This window comes from Agelaius tricolor, unplaced genomic scaffold (genome assembly GCF_023055355.1).
Source record: "Agelaius tricolor isolate 1412-34295 unplaced genomic scaffold, bAgeTri1.0.p SCAF_8, whole genome shotgun sequence".
In the NCBI taxonomy this organism is placed as follows: Eukaryota; Metazoa; Chordata; class Aves; order Passeriformes; family Icteridae; genus Agelaius; species Agelaius tricolor.
In genome coordinates, this window is record NW_027269268.1 from 11263248 (window position 1) to 11279803 (window position 16556).

Here is a 16556-nt window from a genome sequence, read left to right on the forward strand (position 1 = left end):
CATTATTTTATACACTCATTGTAATATTTAGGAACATGCTTTTTAAAGTCTTTGCCTTAATTCTGCTAAATGTGATGAGGGGCCTTTGTTTTTTTTCCAAAATATGTCCCTGTATTTCAGTAGAAACTGTTTGGGATAGAACATGTCTCTTTACTAGATGATTTTAGTAGGAGATTACTCAGAAATTAAGATTCAGTATGGGATTAAAGTAGGTTTTCACAGGTAATGTACTTCATTTTAGGAAAGCCACAGAGTGCTTCAAACTGAATTTTGGAAATATTTGAGGTAGGCAACTTTTCATCTAAAAAGCAGAAGCAATTGTTCTTACATGTCTTACATGGTCCAGCTGAGGGATATTTATCAAAATAGTAAGTAGTTAATTCTCTGAAGGAGGAAAGCCTATTTACTGTTAGGAAAAAGAAAATTCTGGATGAGAGAAATATGGATTGAAGGCTTTCTAGATTAATATGAAATAGGATTTCAGGACATAACCTCTGTAGGAAACTAAAAACATCTTTCTTCTACTGTAAAAGTATGGGCCAAGCTAAGGACTAATAAGAGCTACTTGTTTTTTTGGAAAATTTACCAAGACCAAATTTTTATGTGTTTATATAAAAGTATATGTATGACCTGTACAACTACAGATATACATATACACACAGAGCTATAAAAAATACATGTGTGTGTATATACATGGTATCTTTATTTATGAATATTTACACACACAGCTGCACACTTAAACACTGCCAATGAGAGATTTAAGGCTTTTTCTAAGACCCTGCTTTAGAAGATAAGCCCTGAGGGAAGAAAGAAAGTGTGTTCAGCTCTTTTGATAGAGTTTGGGGTCTTTTGCTTGGCTTTCAGAGCCTTCCTGATGCCAACAGTGTTACATGGGTTCTCCTCTGTTAAGCTGATATCAAGAGATGCAGACTCAGGGGAACCAATTGTATTAGTTTAGGCTAATTCTGATTTAGCAACATCTTGAGCACTGCTGATGAAAACTAAGAAGATTAAAGTCCACATAATCTGGGGATCTTTATGTAAGTGAAGTTCAAATTACCATAAGCTCTTCAAATCATTGATCTGAGGATCAGTAAGAAGGGAAGAATGACTTAAACAAGCTCAAGCTGCAAATTCATGTCTTTGGGACCCCTTTCTTTTTCTTTTCTTTTTTCTTTTCCTTTTTCTTCTCCTTTCCCTTTTTTCCTTTTTTTTTTTTTATAAAACACTATAAGAATTCTTTAGTAAGGGAAAATCAGTTTTGTTCTAACTTCCTAGGGAAAAGGAGATTTCAAAGGATCTGCACAACTGTGTCTCTTACTCAGTTAACATGTGGTTACATTGGATTGATGGAGGCTATTAAATGCTGAAAGCCACTGATTGATTATTTTAATGCTAGCATACTATTTCAATAAAGACTGCTTTTGAAATAGAAATCTGCCTTAATGGCATTACCATTTTACTGACTCTGGATATTGTAGCTTCTAATTCTTTGTATCAATTAGAAATGAGGGAGTAGATTTGTGGTGCTCAGTGGATATGTCCAGATATATAAGAAACAAACAGCAGGACCAAAGTACGAAGTACTGTTGAGTTGCACAAGTTTTCAGTGTATTTAATATTTACAGAGTTGTAACATGGTTTCTGTGGATTTTCTGACCTTATGGTGGCAGTAATTCTACTAAAGTTGTGTCCTTTTCTCTGTTATCCTTCACGGCTCCATTGCAGTGCTCAGGGATTTGAGGTGACCTCACTATGGGATGGTACTTCAGTGCACATCTGCACCACTGACATCCTCCAGAATGGAGTGGAACCATCCAGTTTACCTGTAGTGGCAACCAAACCATGCCAGGGAATCACTGGGAAGAGTGTGAAGAGTGGTAACGGGGTTGGTTTGAGCCATTTCAGAAGTGTTTTGAAACTGACTTCCAGTGCTCAGAACATTTTCAGGTGTAGTTTTGTTCAAGTAGGAACTTAGCCTGAGCGTATGGGAGGTGAATTTAGAGCTCTGGCCATAGCCATGTATTTAAAAGTGGCCAAATTGCCTTTCTGAAATACTCAATGTTGATGTTATTATGTAGTTAATGTAGTTACTTACAGGACATACATTGCTTTGGTCATTAAAATAGACCTTTTGAGGCTTTTTTCCAAGGGCTTAACAAGTTTGTCATAGATAATATTTGGCAGTGAAATGTTTTTATGAAAATAAATGCATGCTAGGAAGGTCGAGGTGTCTGGCCATCTGTAAGGAGCTCCTGCACTACCAGTCAAGGAACCAGCCCTACTCCAACTTCAGAGGCTGAGATGCCTTACTAATAAAGTGAAACTTCTAATTTAGGAAGAATTGGGTTGTTTTGTGGTTTTTTTTCCCTTTCTAAATGTCTATTGCTGCTTTGAGATGAACTGCAGTGGTTTACTGTAATAATAATGTAACAGACCCCCTAGATGCTGTTAATAGTGAACTTGATGGAATACCTTTTCTGGAATGAAGCTTAAATGAGCTTGTTTTTTTCTGCAGCAAGTAGAATGAGTTGTATCAGAGAGTGCAGAGTTTTTCTGTCACAGATCAGTTCAAGTACCTCTGAACTACCAGGAAGGACTGTTTAATCTGAATGGTCTCGGTGTACCATCAAACTCTGAGTCACCATTTTCAAGAAACAGTTGAGTCAGATTTTAAACTCTTAAGACTGTGAGTGGTAATATGTTATTACAGTGCTCTTCATATTAAGACTGTGAGTGGTAATATGTTATTACAGTGCTCTTCATACTTTAGTGCAAGATTCTGTGTTTGAAAAGATGGTAGTTTGTGTGTTGAGCAGTGTGGAAACAATGTGAAACCCACTGAAGTAACTGAAAATATTGTCTTTGTTTGAAATTCAGAATTGCTGTGTTTCCAGTACATTAATAGCTTATACATAAACAATGTATCTCTTCCAGAAGGGAGGATAGTTTTCCAAGAATAGCACTTACCATTTGTTTTCTCCTAAAAGGAGAGCAGGGCACAGCTGGTGATACCAGGGTCTTCTCTCTGATGATGGGCAGTAAAAGACTCTTCCTGGGAGACAGTACATGTTAAATTGATCCTTTCTCAGGGCTAGGATGGGACCCACATAGAATGCCTGTAGTGGAATATGAGGAAACTGCAGTGGGACTTAGGAAGTGAATGTACAGAATATTATAAGGAATAATCCATCTTCTAGTCTGCAGGTGCTGGGTGGGGAAGAAAGAGAACCTTGTTGTTTCATCTTAATTTAAATAATGTGCTTTTCTGGATACATATATCTTATCCAAGTGTAGATTCCAATAGTTTGAATAGGCTTCTTTTATAAACCTTTAAAAGTGGTCTATGTTATGATACTTCAGTTTCATAAGTTGTTTTTGATTTGTGTGATTTACACCTGGGTCTGGTTTAAAGGCTATAAAACAGCAGTGGTTTAATATCCTTCAATCAAAAGCAACTTTACAATCCACCTCATTTTTTTATTTTAAAGGATGCAAGATATTCCACTCAAAGATGTTTCAGTGAATTTTCAAATTAAAACAGACTAATTTTTGTTGTTTTATGGGTCTTGAAGAGCCTGAAATTTTAGTTCCGTTGGCCAACATGAGGATCTGTCTGTGTGTGTGATCTCTGTGGTACATTGCTTGATCAAACATATTTTTTTTTACTGCATATTACATAGCTTTCAAAATATAAAAATGAACCATCCATAAAAGATATAGTATCCTAATTTCCAGTTTTTTTAGTATGATAGTGGGAGTTGTCTTAAGAAATTGCATGAATCTGGTTTTGTCTGTAGATCCTATGAAACTAAAGCTAAGGAAAATCTTATGTGGGACAATGTCCTTTGTCCTTCCAAACTATGGCAGAATCAGTTTTGTGTTGCATAAAAATTCAAATGGAACAGAAAACTGGAACACTATTTTAAATGAATAATAATTGTGATTTTCTTCACTGCTTATGTGCTTGCATCTTAATTTGTACTGAGTTAATTTAGTATGACTCTCTTCATCATGGGAAAAATGATTAGATTACTTGTTCTGATATTAAAGGAAGATAGTGTGTAAGCAGGAAAATAATGGTCTTTCATTACCTTTAAAGTCCATCAAAATCTTTCTGTGTCTTTAATGGATTCTCACCCAAAACTTACTGGTTCTTTTGTTTCATGTTCTGCTTATATAGCTTTAGTTGTAACTAAACCTAAGAGTGAGTGCAGATTAATTAAATTCTATATTCCATTTTATACAACAGCAGGTTCATCTTGTGTCACTGGGCCAGCCCAGAAGGGAGTATTTTATTTTTTTTTCAGTTTTCTTTTCTTTCTGAGTTCTGTGTAAAGCACATGGAAGATTGTGATTTGATTTAGCTTCTGAAAGTGCATAACAGATTCATTTTTTTGTAAAGCTCAACTGAAATATAATAGACCTGTAGAAGTTTTGCCTATAGGGTATTTTGTTTTAAGAAAATTAATTTCTTTTTTAGGGCGTGAGCTAGAACACGGTTTTAATTCCTGTAGAATATGGTCCTTTTATAGATGTGTATTTTATTGCTAGCACCATATGGCTACAAGTATATTATAAAGGCCGTTCACAGTAGTGGGCTCGAAAAGCAAATGTATGTCTTTAAGCTCAGAGGAAGTACCACCCCCAAATTATTAGTTCTTTTTCATATTTTAGTGTTGACCTTTGTGTTTTCTCTCACAAGGAATCTATCCTTGAAGCTGTCGAAGGAGGTGGAGCAAGGAGAAGCCAGGTACCCCCGTGTCAGCCAGCTGGCTGGCAGCCCATCTGTGGAGTGGCCTTTCCCTGGGCCGGAAGAAGGTGGAGGCATTGAGTCTCTGCCCTTCAGACTGATGCTCCAAGACTGCACAGCTGTCAAGACACTGCTTCTGAAAATGAAGAGGGTTCTTCAAGAGGTAATCACCCACTTATTTGTTAGATTAATATATTTCGGCATTAATGAACTAAGCAGCAGAAAAGGGTCAGTAAAGTTTATGGACTTAATGTATTTTAATATGTCTTGAATACATGGAATGGATGCTGAAGTATAAATAGTCATGCCTCAACATGGTGAAGGTCAGAAAGTTTATACTTGAGCAGAATTTAAATGATCCAGCTGTCTTGGTGTCCAGAATGTAAAGCTTTTTTGGAGTTTTTACTAAAAAGGGGACAGGGGAGGCCAACTGCTTTGGGTCAAAATACATTTTATTGTTTTCTTTCAGCATTTTAGAGCTTTTCAGTTTTCTTGCTACAGTTGTTTTCCATTATGAAGTCACATGGAATTAATTTAGAGGAGAAATGCGAAGGAAACAAAAAACATCTTTTAAGTACCAGTACTAGACTTAGTACTCAGCCAGCTTGAGTTTGTAAATGATGGCTGAAATCAGATTTTTTAGGCCGTTCCCTGGGCCACTCCAAACAATTTCAAGGGTCCTGGTTTGTCTCGTCCTGTTATATTCTCCTGCTTTCCCTATGGACTGCTTTGAAACTTTTCTGTTTTTCTTTAGATATTTAGAGAAATGAAATTATTTGGGTTTTTTTTTTAATACTTTCCAGCTGTGGAGCCTTTGGTATATGCTGTGAACTTTCATCTTCATTGTTAGAGAATTGCAGTTTGCATTTTGTTTTGATCTCCAAGAAGGTGGTTTTTTTGTTTGTTTGTTTCTATCTATCTAGTTCATATAATTACAGAATAATTTATGTGCAGAGGGCTCTCTGGAGGTCTACCTTCTCTACTCAAAGCAAGGCCAACTCAGGAGAGGTTGCTCAAATCCTTGTCCACTTAAACTTCTTGTGCCTTAATGGGGTCTCCATATCATCTCTGGGTAACCATTCCAAGATGTGACTACATCATTGTTAACTTTTTTCCTGAAGATGAAAACAGAATTTATCCTGTTGAAGCTTCATATAAAAAAGACTGAAAATAAATTGGGGGGTTTTACTGCTTACTTCTAGGTCATCTGTATCTAGTTGAACTGTTGTCCTATCTGAAAAGATTTGTCAAAGGTTTATCCATGGCAGTTTGCAATTAGTCCTCCTGAGCAGCATGGTTTTTGCTCATTGGCAAGCCCCAGGCTTTCCAGTTTCACTAGGAGCTTGATCTGTACTGTATGGATCTGTAATCCCCTTCTGAGTTACTGAATCCAGAATTGAAATAATTAATTCCCCATTAGTTGATTTTTTTTATAGAATGTGAGTATATAGAGTGAATTTAAAGGATTTGTAACTTCATTTTATCTGGAAGTAAATAAGTCTTATGAAATTATATGACATAGCAGTTCTAACATTCAGGTGGTGATATAGGCAGCCTTCTCTGTTGCTTTTAGTGTGAATATTTCTGTAATGCTCAGAAAAGGTCATTCTTACCATGATGATAAGTGTAAGAATTTTAGTTTTAAGTTAAGAGTTCCATCAAACTTGTGTACTAATCTAGTGTTATTTTCTGTTTGGAAATATGCTGTACCTTTCAGTACTTCATCTTTAAAAACATTTACCAGGTGATGTCCACAAAAGGAACATAAGGTATTTCACGTGACTCACTGGAATTTCATGCCCACTTACTAATACCTCCTTATGTAACTCATTGATCTTATTTTTTTCATCCTAATCATTCAGTCTTTTACTTGTTTGTTCCTTTGTACTATATAATTTTCATCTCTCTAACTGGCTATAGCACAGTGTGTCTCTGTAGTTTTCTTTTTGTCTTGCCCTATGAAATCAAAATGGCTTTTTCCTAAATCTACTTTAGGATGTCCATATGTGCTGTAGTTTACCTTGAAAGAACCTGAGTAGCTGCTTTGAACAATCAAGGACATCACCCTGAAATATGTTAGAAATTTATATTTAAATGACACAACTTGATTATCTTCAAATATTCAGACATTTATGTGTTTACGTCACTTTTAAATTATTAGTGAAAGATTACAGGAAAATACAATCCCATAAAATTGAAATATTGTGTTGAAGAATCTGATAAATAAGTCATCTGAGCATACTTAGCAGACAGTTTCCATGGAGAAGATCTTTTACTTTCATTGCAACTAGGTGTAATTTTTTCAACCAGGAATCACTTCTGCCCCAGCCAATATTATAAGCAAACTCAAAACAGTACAGAACAAAAGACATAAAAGAAAAATTCTTTCCTTACTGTGAAATGCTCAGGCATTTTTAGATGTAGAAAAGCATAGTCTCATAGTCAATTTTATAGAATTGAAATATTCTATACTTGCAAGAGTGTAAAATAAGATTATATATTTATAAAAATAATCATATGTCACATGTTTTCATCCACTTAAAAAATATAAAAAATGTACAAATGTCATGGGGAAAATTATATGGGTTACCACAAAAAAAAAAAGTTGCACTATTTCTGTTTCATAGCTGATATTACCCACAGAAGAAGGAGTTACGGTAGTGTATACCTCTTTATTGAAAAATAACATGCTAATAGAGTTAAAATATTAGCCCTGTTATTCAATGTAATCCTTCTTCTTAAGCACTGAGCGCTGCTTCTAAGGAATAATTTAATTATGATCTGCCAAAATGTAATTCTGGCTAGTAAAATATACTTTTGTGCTGCAGTTGCTTGTAATTGAAGAATCTGAATGGGAAAACAGCACACAATATATGCTGTACTGTGCTGCAGACATATAGGCTTGTTATTAGTCTTTTCTTGAAAAGGGAAATTGAAGACATGGCAGTAACTTTCAAGATTGAGAATGTTATTTAGTAAAAAGGCTAATGAATGATCATTCAATTAAGAGAATTAATTACCATTTCACTTTCAGTGAGAAAGCCTTGAAAATGTGTACTAGTAATTCTTTATGGGTTGGGCCATGCAGGGCTCAAAGGCAGGTTGTTACCCAGGGTTTTGGGAACCTCACTGAACTAAGCTGGATAGTCTGAGGGGCCCTGGCATGTGAGGAAACTCCGTGATTTTCCAAGTGCTCCGTAAGATCTCTCTCAATCTTGTCTGCAGCTTTTTCTCATGGATGTTCCATTTCTGACAGACAAATCTCTGATAAATTGTGTAACCAAGGCCTGTGGGATGCATAATTTAATGAAAAAGTACTACCAGAGAATTACCCATATTACTCAGCATGGGCAGCTGGATAAAAGCCACTTCAGCACAGCGAACAGTGCAAGATGTTTTGCAGCCTTTCCATGATTTTGTGGTTTCCCTTTTCTCTCCAGATCTTATATGATTATTTTGACTGTTTGGTTTTTGGTTTTTTTATTTTCTCAAAGTCTTTCAAGTACTGAACTTTTTGTCAGTAATAACTCCTTTCATTTGAAAGAGAAGACAAGAAAATAGGAGTTGGATGGATGAAATTGGGAGCTTTATCCAGTCCTAAGAAATTGATTCTTTACCTTCTGACTTGAGATAGGTCTCTCTTCACTGAATGTTTATTCAGTTATTCTCTGTCTTTTTTTTTCTCCCCCATTTTAAGGGGAAAGTATAGAACAATTGATGTTCTATACTTGCTGTGTTTTAAAATATTTCTGGCAACTGATTGATTGTGTTTGGCCAATGGACTTCTGAAAACTAGACTACAGCTTCTTTCTCACTCATTGCTATCAGCAATAATGAATATATAATGCCTCTTAACCAAGCAATATGTTGGCTTTCCTGTACTCTTCCAGATGAGAATGAAATTATTTCCATCTGTTAACTTTTTTTATGGCTTGAGTTATAGCTGGCTTAGGCAGTGTTGAAGTCTGGCTAATGGAGGGGACATTTAAGGGCTTTGCCTTTTTAAAAATCTTTGGTCAAACACTTCAGGCAGATACATATGAGCAAAACTGGTATGGCTTTGGCTTTGTGCCTAGCAATAGAAGGTCTTTATCCTGAAATAAACAGAATAGAAAAGTACAGTTGTATTGGAAAGGAATCCATGTCGTCAGTGATAATGGGGTTTTGTTCAAACTTTAGTTGTTGAGCTTGTAGATTAATTTTACTGAGTGCCATAATAAAAAGAAAATCTTTAGGCTTGTAGAAAGGTCATATTTTCCATGTATTCTTTATGAGATATGTAGTTTATCAGCTGCATAATTCTACTTTTAGGTATTTTTAAGGGTCTGTCAGAAGTGACCTTACTGGTTGCTTATCTAGAAGACTAAGATATTTTGTCTATATGTTTGTGTAATTTGGAATATAAATTATTCAGCCCATGCTTTTTTTCCTTTGGAGCTCTGCAAAACACCATGCAGGCTATGGAGTTTTAGCTAATTGCTACAATTAGCAATAGGACTAAGTCACTTTGGACATATATTGCATACTGTGTTTTACTAATTAATCATTTATTTTACTGAGGGAAATTGCAGTTGCCTGTGGCTGTCATTAAAAGTTAATGTGTCCGATACAGTGTCTTTAGATTACACTTGGAAAAAAAACCCCTCAAAAAAAGGGAAATGTGGAAAATTATGTCAAAATTGCTCTGAGAAAGGGCCATTAGTGTTGCCTGAGATTAGTGGGGCAGAGTGATACCACTCAGGCTGCAATTAGTCTGTCAGATATCACTGACTGCATTACTTCTCCCCATGCGTCTTTCACCTCATCAGTAAAATAAGCATAATTAGAGGCCCCTTTTATACTGCACTTGCAATCCACTGATGGAAAGTACTGAGAGCAAGCTAATTGCTGTTTGCTAATTGCTGGTCAATATGGAATTGGCCTTAAACTATTTTTTTTAGAGACATTAAAGCATTTCCTTCAGTCCTCTATGAAATGTATTATATTTGCTAATACTGTGTTAGCCATGCTAGGAACTAATTGCAAGTCGAATACACTATAAAATACTGCAGATTTACTTCCTTTAAGTAACTTTGTAATTAACCACTGTAGCATTGCTGCTTTATTCAAGAACTCTGCATCTAATGCAGACCCTTTTATCAAGTAATTCATGCTGGAAATTGGTAGTTCCTTCATTTCATGGTATGTTGACACTGCATCTACTCATAAATTTAAATAAATACTGATGAAAGTGTACTAGATTTAGTAATAGAATTCAACTTTATCATGTTAAATAGGCTTTTTCACTTGGGAATATACATTGGCTTACCCATGCCCAGCTGGTTGCAAAGACACACAGAACACCCCATACTTCTACTTCAGGTGTTGTTTTTTTTTTTTCTAGAAGTGTATCTCAGAGTAGTAGAGAATATTTGGAACAAGTGGATATTATCAGATATTCACTTTGGCAGTGAAGATGTTTTATTCCAAAATTATCCATCATAAGGTATTTAATAATGATGAACAAACCCAATGTCAGTTATTTAGTTACACAGTTTCAAGGTACAGGAACAATTATGTCCGTTCTATGTGATGGCTCTTAAGCAGATCTGGCTCCAAGCTGACAGGCCTGTAGATTCTGGGGGCCTCCTTCCAGACTTTTTTGTAGAAGGACATCACATTGGCTGACCTTCAATCAATTGGGACCTCCCTCGCGAGCCAGGACGGGGGTAAATGATTGAAAATGGCTCAGGGAGCTCTTCCACCAGCTCCCTTAATACCCTTGGGTGGATCCTGTCTGGCCCCATGTGGAGGGCTGGAATGTAAGAAAATAAAGATAGTGCAGAAGGTAGTCTCACACCTGAGGAGCTGCAGCTGTACCAATCACCAAAGATTAGGAACAGGCCTGCCCTTAACAGGCCACAGCTGTGTCCAGTAAGAAGACGAGTGCTACAAAAGAGTGGGTTAGCTGGGTGAGGAGAGAGATGGCGTTTGTTGGCTGTGCTGTGAGGAGAGATGGAGTTTGTTGGCTGGGCTATGAAGAAGAAGGAGTCAGTGCTGGGAGCAGTTGCCTATGAGAAATCACCAAGAAGGTATGGAACTTTTGCAATAAGTTGGCAACAGCCCCATAGATGTGTGCATGTCTAGCAGGAGATCACCTGGTGATTGTTTTTAAAGATGAAGTACTGAAAGGTACAGCATATTTCCAAACAGAAAATAACACTAGATTCTTACACAAGTTTGATGGAACTCTAAGTTGAAACTGAAATTCTTACACTTATCATCATGGTAAGAATGACCTTTTCTGAGCATTGTAGAATTATTCTCACTAGAAGCAACAGAGAATGCTGCCAGTATCACCAGCAGGTTGCTGGCCATTGCCCCTTGGATTATGGTGGTTTCATTTTGCTCCCTGCCGTTGTGTTCCAGCTCTGAGGACAATTGATCTTACTACTAAAGATGGATGCAAAAGCAGCATTAAGTTCCTTATCCTTTGTCACTTTGTTTCCCCCTGCATCCAGTAAAGGATAGAGAGTCTCCCAAACCCTTCTTTTGTTGTTTATGTATTTATAGAAACTGTTTTTCTTATTTTTTATGGCAGTAGCCAAATTAAGTTCTAGTTGGGTTTTGTCCCTTCTAATTTTCTCACAGTGTAACCTCATGAAGTCTCTGTAGTCATCCTGAGTTTCCTGCCTCTTCTTGCAAAGATCTTAAACTCTTTTTTTTTTTTTCTGAAGCTCCAAAGCTTGCTGTTCAGCTCTGCTGGTTGTCTTCCCTGCCAGTTTGTCTTTTGGCACATGGGGATGGGCTGTTCCTGTGCCATTAAAATTTATTTCCTGAAGAATGTCCAGCCTTCCTGGACTCCTTTTCTCTTAAAGATCTTTGTTCTTTATAACAGGTGCTCCTGGACAGTGTGTTTATTTGCTGGCACTCTTGGAGAACTTTAGAGTGTGAGCTTACAGGCTGGGATGGGTGCACAGCTCTGGGCCTCTGTGGAGTCACACTAATCCTGGCTCAGTAAAAAGACTGAATTGGTTCAGCTCATTTACGTTTGTCATGGCCCATGCTCATGTTGAAGGCTACATTCAGAATGTTTTTTGAGCCACACTTTGACATTATCAGTCTGAAATGAATACCCTTAATTTTTAATACTGAAAATGGAAAATTTCTCTGTTTCTGTTCTCTTTGTTCTGCCACTGGCTTAATGGCCTAATCTTTGTAGATGACATGTGTCTATGTGCCACAGCCTCACTGAAACCAGGCTGACCATGAAACAAGTTCTCTTCCACATGTAGAGGTGATGGTGATAGAAGTATCTACTCCATGTATTCAGAAAGCAAGTGATGAGTTTTCCTGTTTCTTCTGTGCTTGTCTGAGTGAAACATTTTCATATGGTAGGGCAGTGTGGTCCAGGTCAGCACAAATTTGCATAGATTGTGCCCCAGCTACCTCAACAAGCCAGGTCTTAGCAGTGCCTCAGAAAGAGGCATTAAAAATAGTAACCCTATTAATATGTATTGTTGCTATATCAGCAGTTCTGTGCAATTGGCTGTCATTAACCTGTGGCTGAACACCATAAAATTATAGCTGTTGCAGAACTGAAACCATTTTCTCATTTAGTACTTCCATGGTTTTGATCAGTTGCTACAGGTCAGTCAGGTAGATCCCACCAATGGAGCTGATCACACCAGTTGCATTTTGGGATAAATACCAAAAAGTGCATTGCAAAATAATGAGCAAGTGGTGGAAGAAATCCAGAGTGTCTGCAAGAGTCTATAGAAGGAATTGATTATACTAAGTTATTAGGGCTTATGAGTAATTTGAGTTAAGTGACAGTAGGTAGATGGAAGAACTTCTGATAAAAACATACGTAATGCTGCCAGGTCTAACAAATTTCCCAATAAGTTACCCAGTTATCCATTTTTTTTTTGAGGAAAAACTGATTGAAAGTAGGAGAGGGATGAAGATGAGTGCACAGCATCTAAGCTTAGTTTTAATTGATTTCCCTGCAAATTTATTATTGTTATGAAAATACCAACTCATCAAACAGTTTTGGAATTTACCAAGAGCATTTCATACGAGTTTTATGGCTGGTGCCATTACCTTCAAGTCCAATAGGTTAAAACCAAGAAGAATTGTCCTCATCTAAATAGTCTCTCAGCTTCTGAAGTTGTACATTATATTCCTCCTATGTGTTAAGGTTTTTTCTTCCTCGTGGTAGGTTTCAGAGTCTTCCTGGCACTGAAAAATGACTGGTTCTCTAGATAAAGCAGTGAAGCTGGTAATATGCAACTGTTGCTGTAATTTGCTGTAAGAAGAATTACAGTTGCTGTAATTGCTGTTCAAGAAGAGTAAAAGGTAACAGATAAAAATATAGGTCTAATACTCTGGCAGTGGAGTGCCAGCTGTCCATGTAGTAACCCATTTCAGTATTTGTGTTCATATATGACCATAAGGATGATTATGCAGAATTTAAATTTGATCTCTAAGTTGTCTCTAATGCCTTGGTCATCCAGAATTTCTGAAACAGGAGAAAGGAGTCACAGGAGAAATTCTCACAATTTGTAGCATAGCTGAATCCTGGTATAGCTCTGTACTGCAGATTTGTTTAATGTTTTTTCTGCACCCTGCATTCTATTAGAGTTATCAGAACAGTGCTGATCATTTTTCCAGTGGGAGAAAGAAATATATGAGAAATGCTGATACAGCATGCTTACAACTGAGCACCCTGATCTAATAGATGTCATCTCTACTCACTGCAGGGCAGTTGGACTGTTAGGATTTTATGGTTTTGACAGAAAATAATAGTGCTGATTTTGTGCAGTCTGGCTCCACTTGAATTCATGAAGATTAAGTGGTTTGGTTCAAGGCTTACGTGATGAATGCCAGGGACAGAAAAAGATTTTTTTTTTTTTTTTTTTTTTGAAAAGTATTTAGTGATTGCACATCAGGGACACATATGGTTATGTAATAGTCCAGAGCCACTTGGTAGGCACATGTACTTTTCATGAGCATTTGGTGTATATAAAGAAATACTGCATATGTCCAATAGTCTGTATTTCACTCCCTTATGTACCTTAATATTACAGATACAGCAGTTTTCTGCCTCTGGTCAGAGCCTCAGCTGGGTGGGAAATAGCACAGTGCATTCAATCCAGCTGGGACTTTGTGCCTTGTCAGAATGCTGCTCTCTTCATCTTTCTTTCTCCTTATGTGTTTGTGTTCATGGTGAGTTCCCCTTACAGACACAATAATCATCCATGTGATGAAGAGCTCATGGATGTAACATGCCAAGTTGCTCATGCCTAGGAATTGTTTTTTAAATCTGAAGTGAAAACTCTCCTCTGTTTTCTCTCCTGGATTTAACGAAAAGTACTGGAAAGTTGTCAGGTAAAAGCAATATCCTCATCTGCAAGCTGAAGAGGAACATTCTTCTTTTAATCAACAGCTCTTGTGTCAAATCTCTGAGAAGATAATCAGAATAGGAACAAGTATGTGTTCAGAGATAACTGATGTTGCCCCAGCAGAAATTCAACATGTCATAAAGCAGCCAAGAAAGTTGTCAAACTGTATCTTTACATCTCTTTTAAGCAGGATAAATAGAATGAGTGACTAGCCAAGGATCACTTGTACCCTAGGAATTTTATTTCTCTTATGTGGCACTGTTTTTCCTGTCCCTTCCAGGCAAATCAGTATGGTGGGATTTTGGGAGGGTTTGGTTTTGTTCTTAAACTTTTTATTTTTGCTTTATTATAAGAAGAAAACAAATCTCTGGTCACAGCTACAAACTGCCACTGTGGACATAGAGGAGCAGTTTCCATTACTTGCCACCCCATGCAAAAATCTCTTCTAAAGATTATTCTTCACCTTTCATTTAAACTATGGTATAAAATTAGATCAGTGGTGAAATAAGTTCCTAAATCTCCAGCGTACAGCCATGCCAACCTTGCTCATCTATGTAGGACCTCTGCTGTTAATAAACTTCTGGTAGTAGCATAGAGAAAGAAGGCAGTATTTGGGTCAGTCCTTTTCTATGAAAATGAACATTTTTCTCACCAGTCCCCGACCCCTTTTGTTTTCCACCTCTACACTTTGTGATGCCGCGTTGGATCAGTTGGTGTCTTAAACTTGTACTCCTACCCTCAGTGCTTTGGAACAACAATTGCTTTCAAAATTAAGACTGGTGGTGTGCACATAGAGACAGTTTAGTGGGTCTGAATGTTATATAGCTACAAGATTTAACTAAAATCATCACTTAATAAGTGAGCAAATCTCCCACGTGAGCAGGATCTTTCCAGATTTGCCCCATCAGAAAGAAGAACTTTGTGTTCCTTTTGTGTAGATTGCTTTTATATTGAAACAGAGATTAGCATTTTTGGAGTAGTCAAACTGAACATTCAAGGTAGAGTTTTAGATAAGTGGCAAATATATGGTAAAAATGGTAAAGATATTGCTGGATCATACTGACTTTACTGCAACTAGTCAACTAGTATAAGTTTTGCTGTCTAGTTTTTTATTTCAGCAAAGCTCTCTCTCAAAGTTCATTGAGGCAGTGGAGAGCTCTGCCTCGATGTTAGTGAGCTCTGGACTCCCTGAATGAGTATGACAATGACATCAGAATGGATTCACACTCACAGGTTCTGTTTGCACGTGGTTGTCATTATAATTCACATTCTGGTGGGCCTAACTACCATTTTTCATTGGAGTTGTGTGTGTGTCTGTGGGTAAAATGTGCGTATATAGGTGTATAGTAATTACACATTTTTACAGTAAATTACTTAGGAAGATACATGTGCTTTTTAAATGCATACAAAACTCTACAGTTCTCATGAGTATACCTAAAATGTGCCACTGTCTCTTGCTAGTGACACTGATGGTTGCATTGAATTTGCTGCTAGAAAGTGAACCCATACCAAAAACGTGTTCTATGATTTCCACCAGAAAGTATTTTTAAAATATGTTTCTTAGGCTGAGCTTGCCTAACCTACTTCTTCCTGTCATCACATTGTTCTTCACAACTATTTTTCACAACTATGTTTCTTCACAACTGATTTTCCTAATGAATATGAATTTCTACTGTATTTCTTTTGACTTCTGTGATGAAGCTCTTTCTAAGTTGTGTCTGTCTTTATTAAGATGCCATTATGTTTTGACAATGCAAGCTTCATCAGTACATTTTGTGGGCCATATTTTAACATATGCTGTAGTTTGCTGATACAATACAATATTTGGCTCTTGGTATGTTTATTCATATAATTGATTTTTTTTTTTTCATAACTTAAGCATTTTTCTGATTATCTTGTTTTTATGGCAACTTTTTCCAGCTTCTTGAGCAATTTATTAGGATGATTCAGTGGCTCAAAATACAATTTTTTACTATTTATATCCCAGATTTTACAAAAATATAATTACATAGTATTACTTGGATAAATTATTTTCTCACATTCTAGTCACTTCAGGACTTGGATTATGTGCAGCTTAATTGGCTAGGATTAGTAAGAATTAGTATAAAATAGAATACTATTATTGGAATTAGTACAGAATATTCTTCTGATTATTTTGATATTATTCAGTTTCCTTCCCCAATATATTTGTATCTGAATGCTGCAGAGGACCTTAGAGAAGCATTTCTAAATATCTTGACAGTATTTAAATAATAGAAAAAAAAATAGTTTTGTATGAACTTTGGTCCTATAATATTGTCATTACATAATGCTGTGTTCTCCACAGTGAGAGAATGGGTACTGTTTATAAGTGATTTTCAGAACTGTGGACAGATAAATAAAATGCACTGTGGTCTTTCAGAGTCTACTAAAAAAAAAAA

The 16556-nt window shown here is 36.6% G+C and overlaps 1 protein-coding gene across 4 annotated transcripts in view; it reads left to right on the forward strand.

Moving 5' to 3' along the window:
* The window catches only part of CCSER1 (coiled-coil serine rich protein 1), a 615756-nt gene that overhangs the window by 239884 nt on the left and 359316 nt on the right, over positions 1 to 16556 (forward strand). For all 4 annotated transcript variants that reach the window (XM_071431637.1, XM_071431638.1, XM_071431640.1 and 1 more), the window contains exon 6: positions 4706 to 4916. In XM_071431637.1, coding sequence (XP_071287738.1) covers positions 4706 to 4916 — 211 coding nt within the window. The remainder of the gene's footprint in view (positions 1 to 4705; positions 4917 to 16556) is intronic.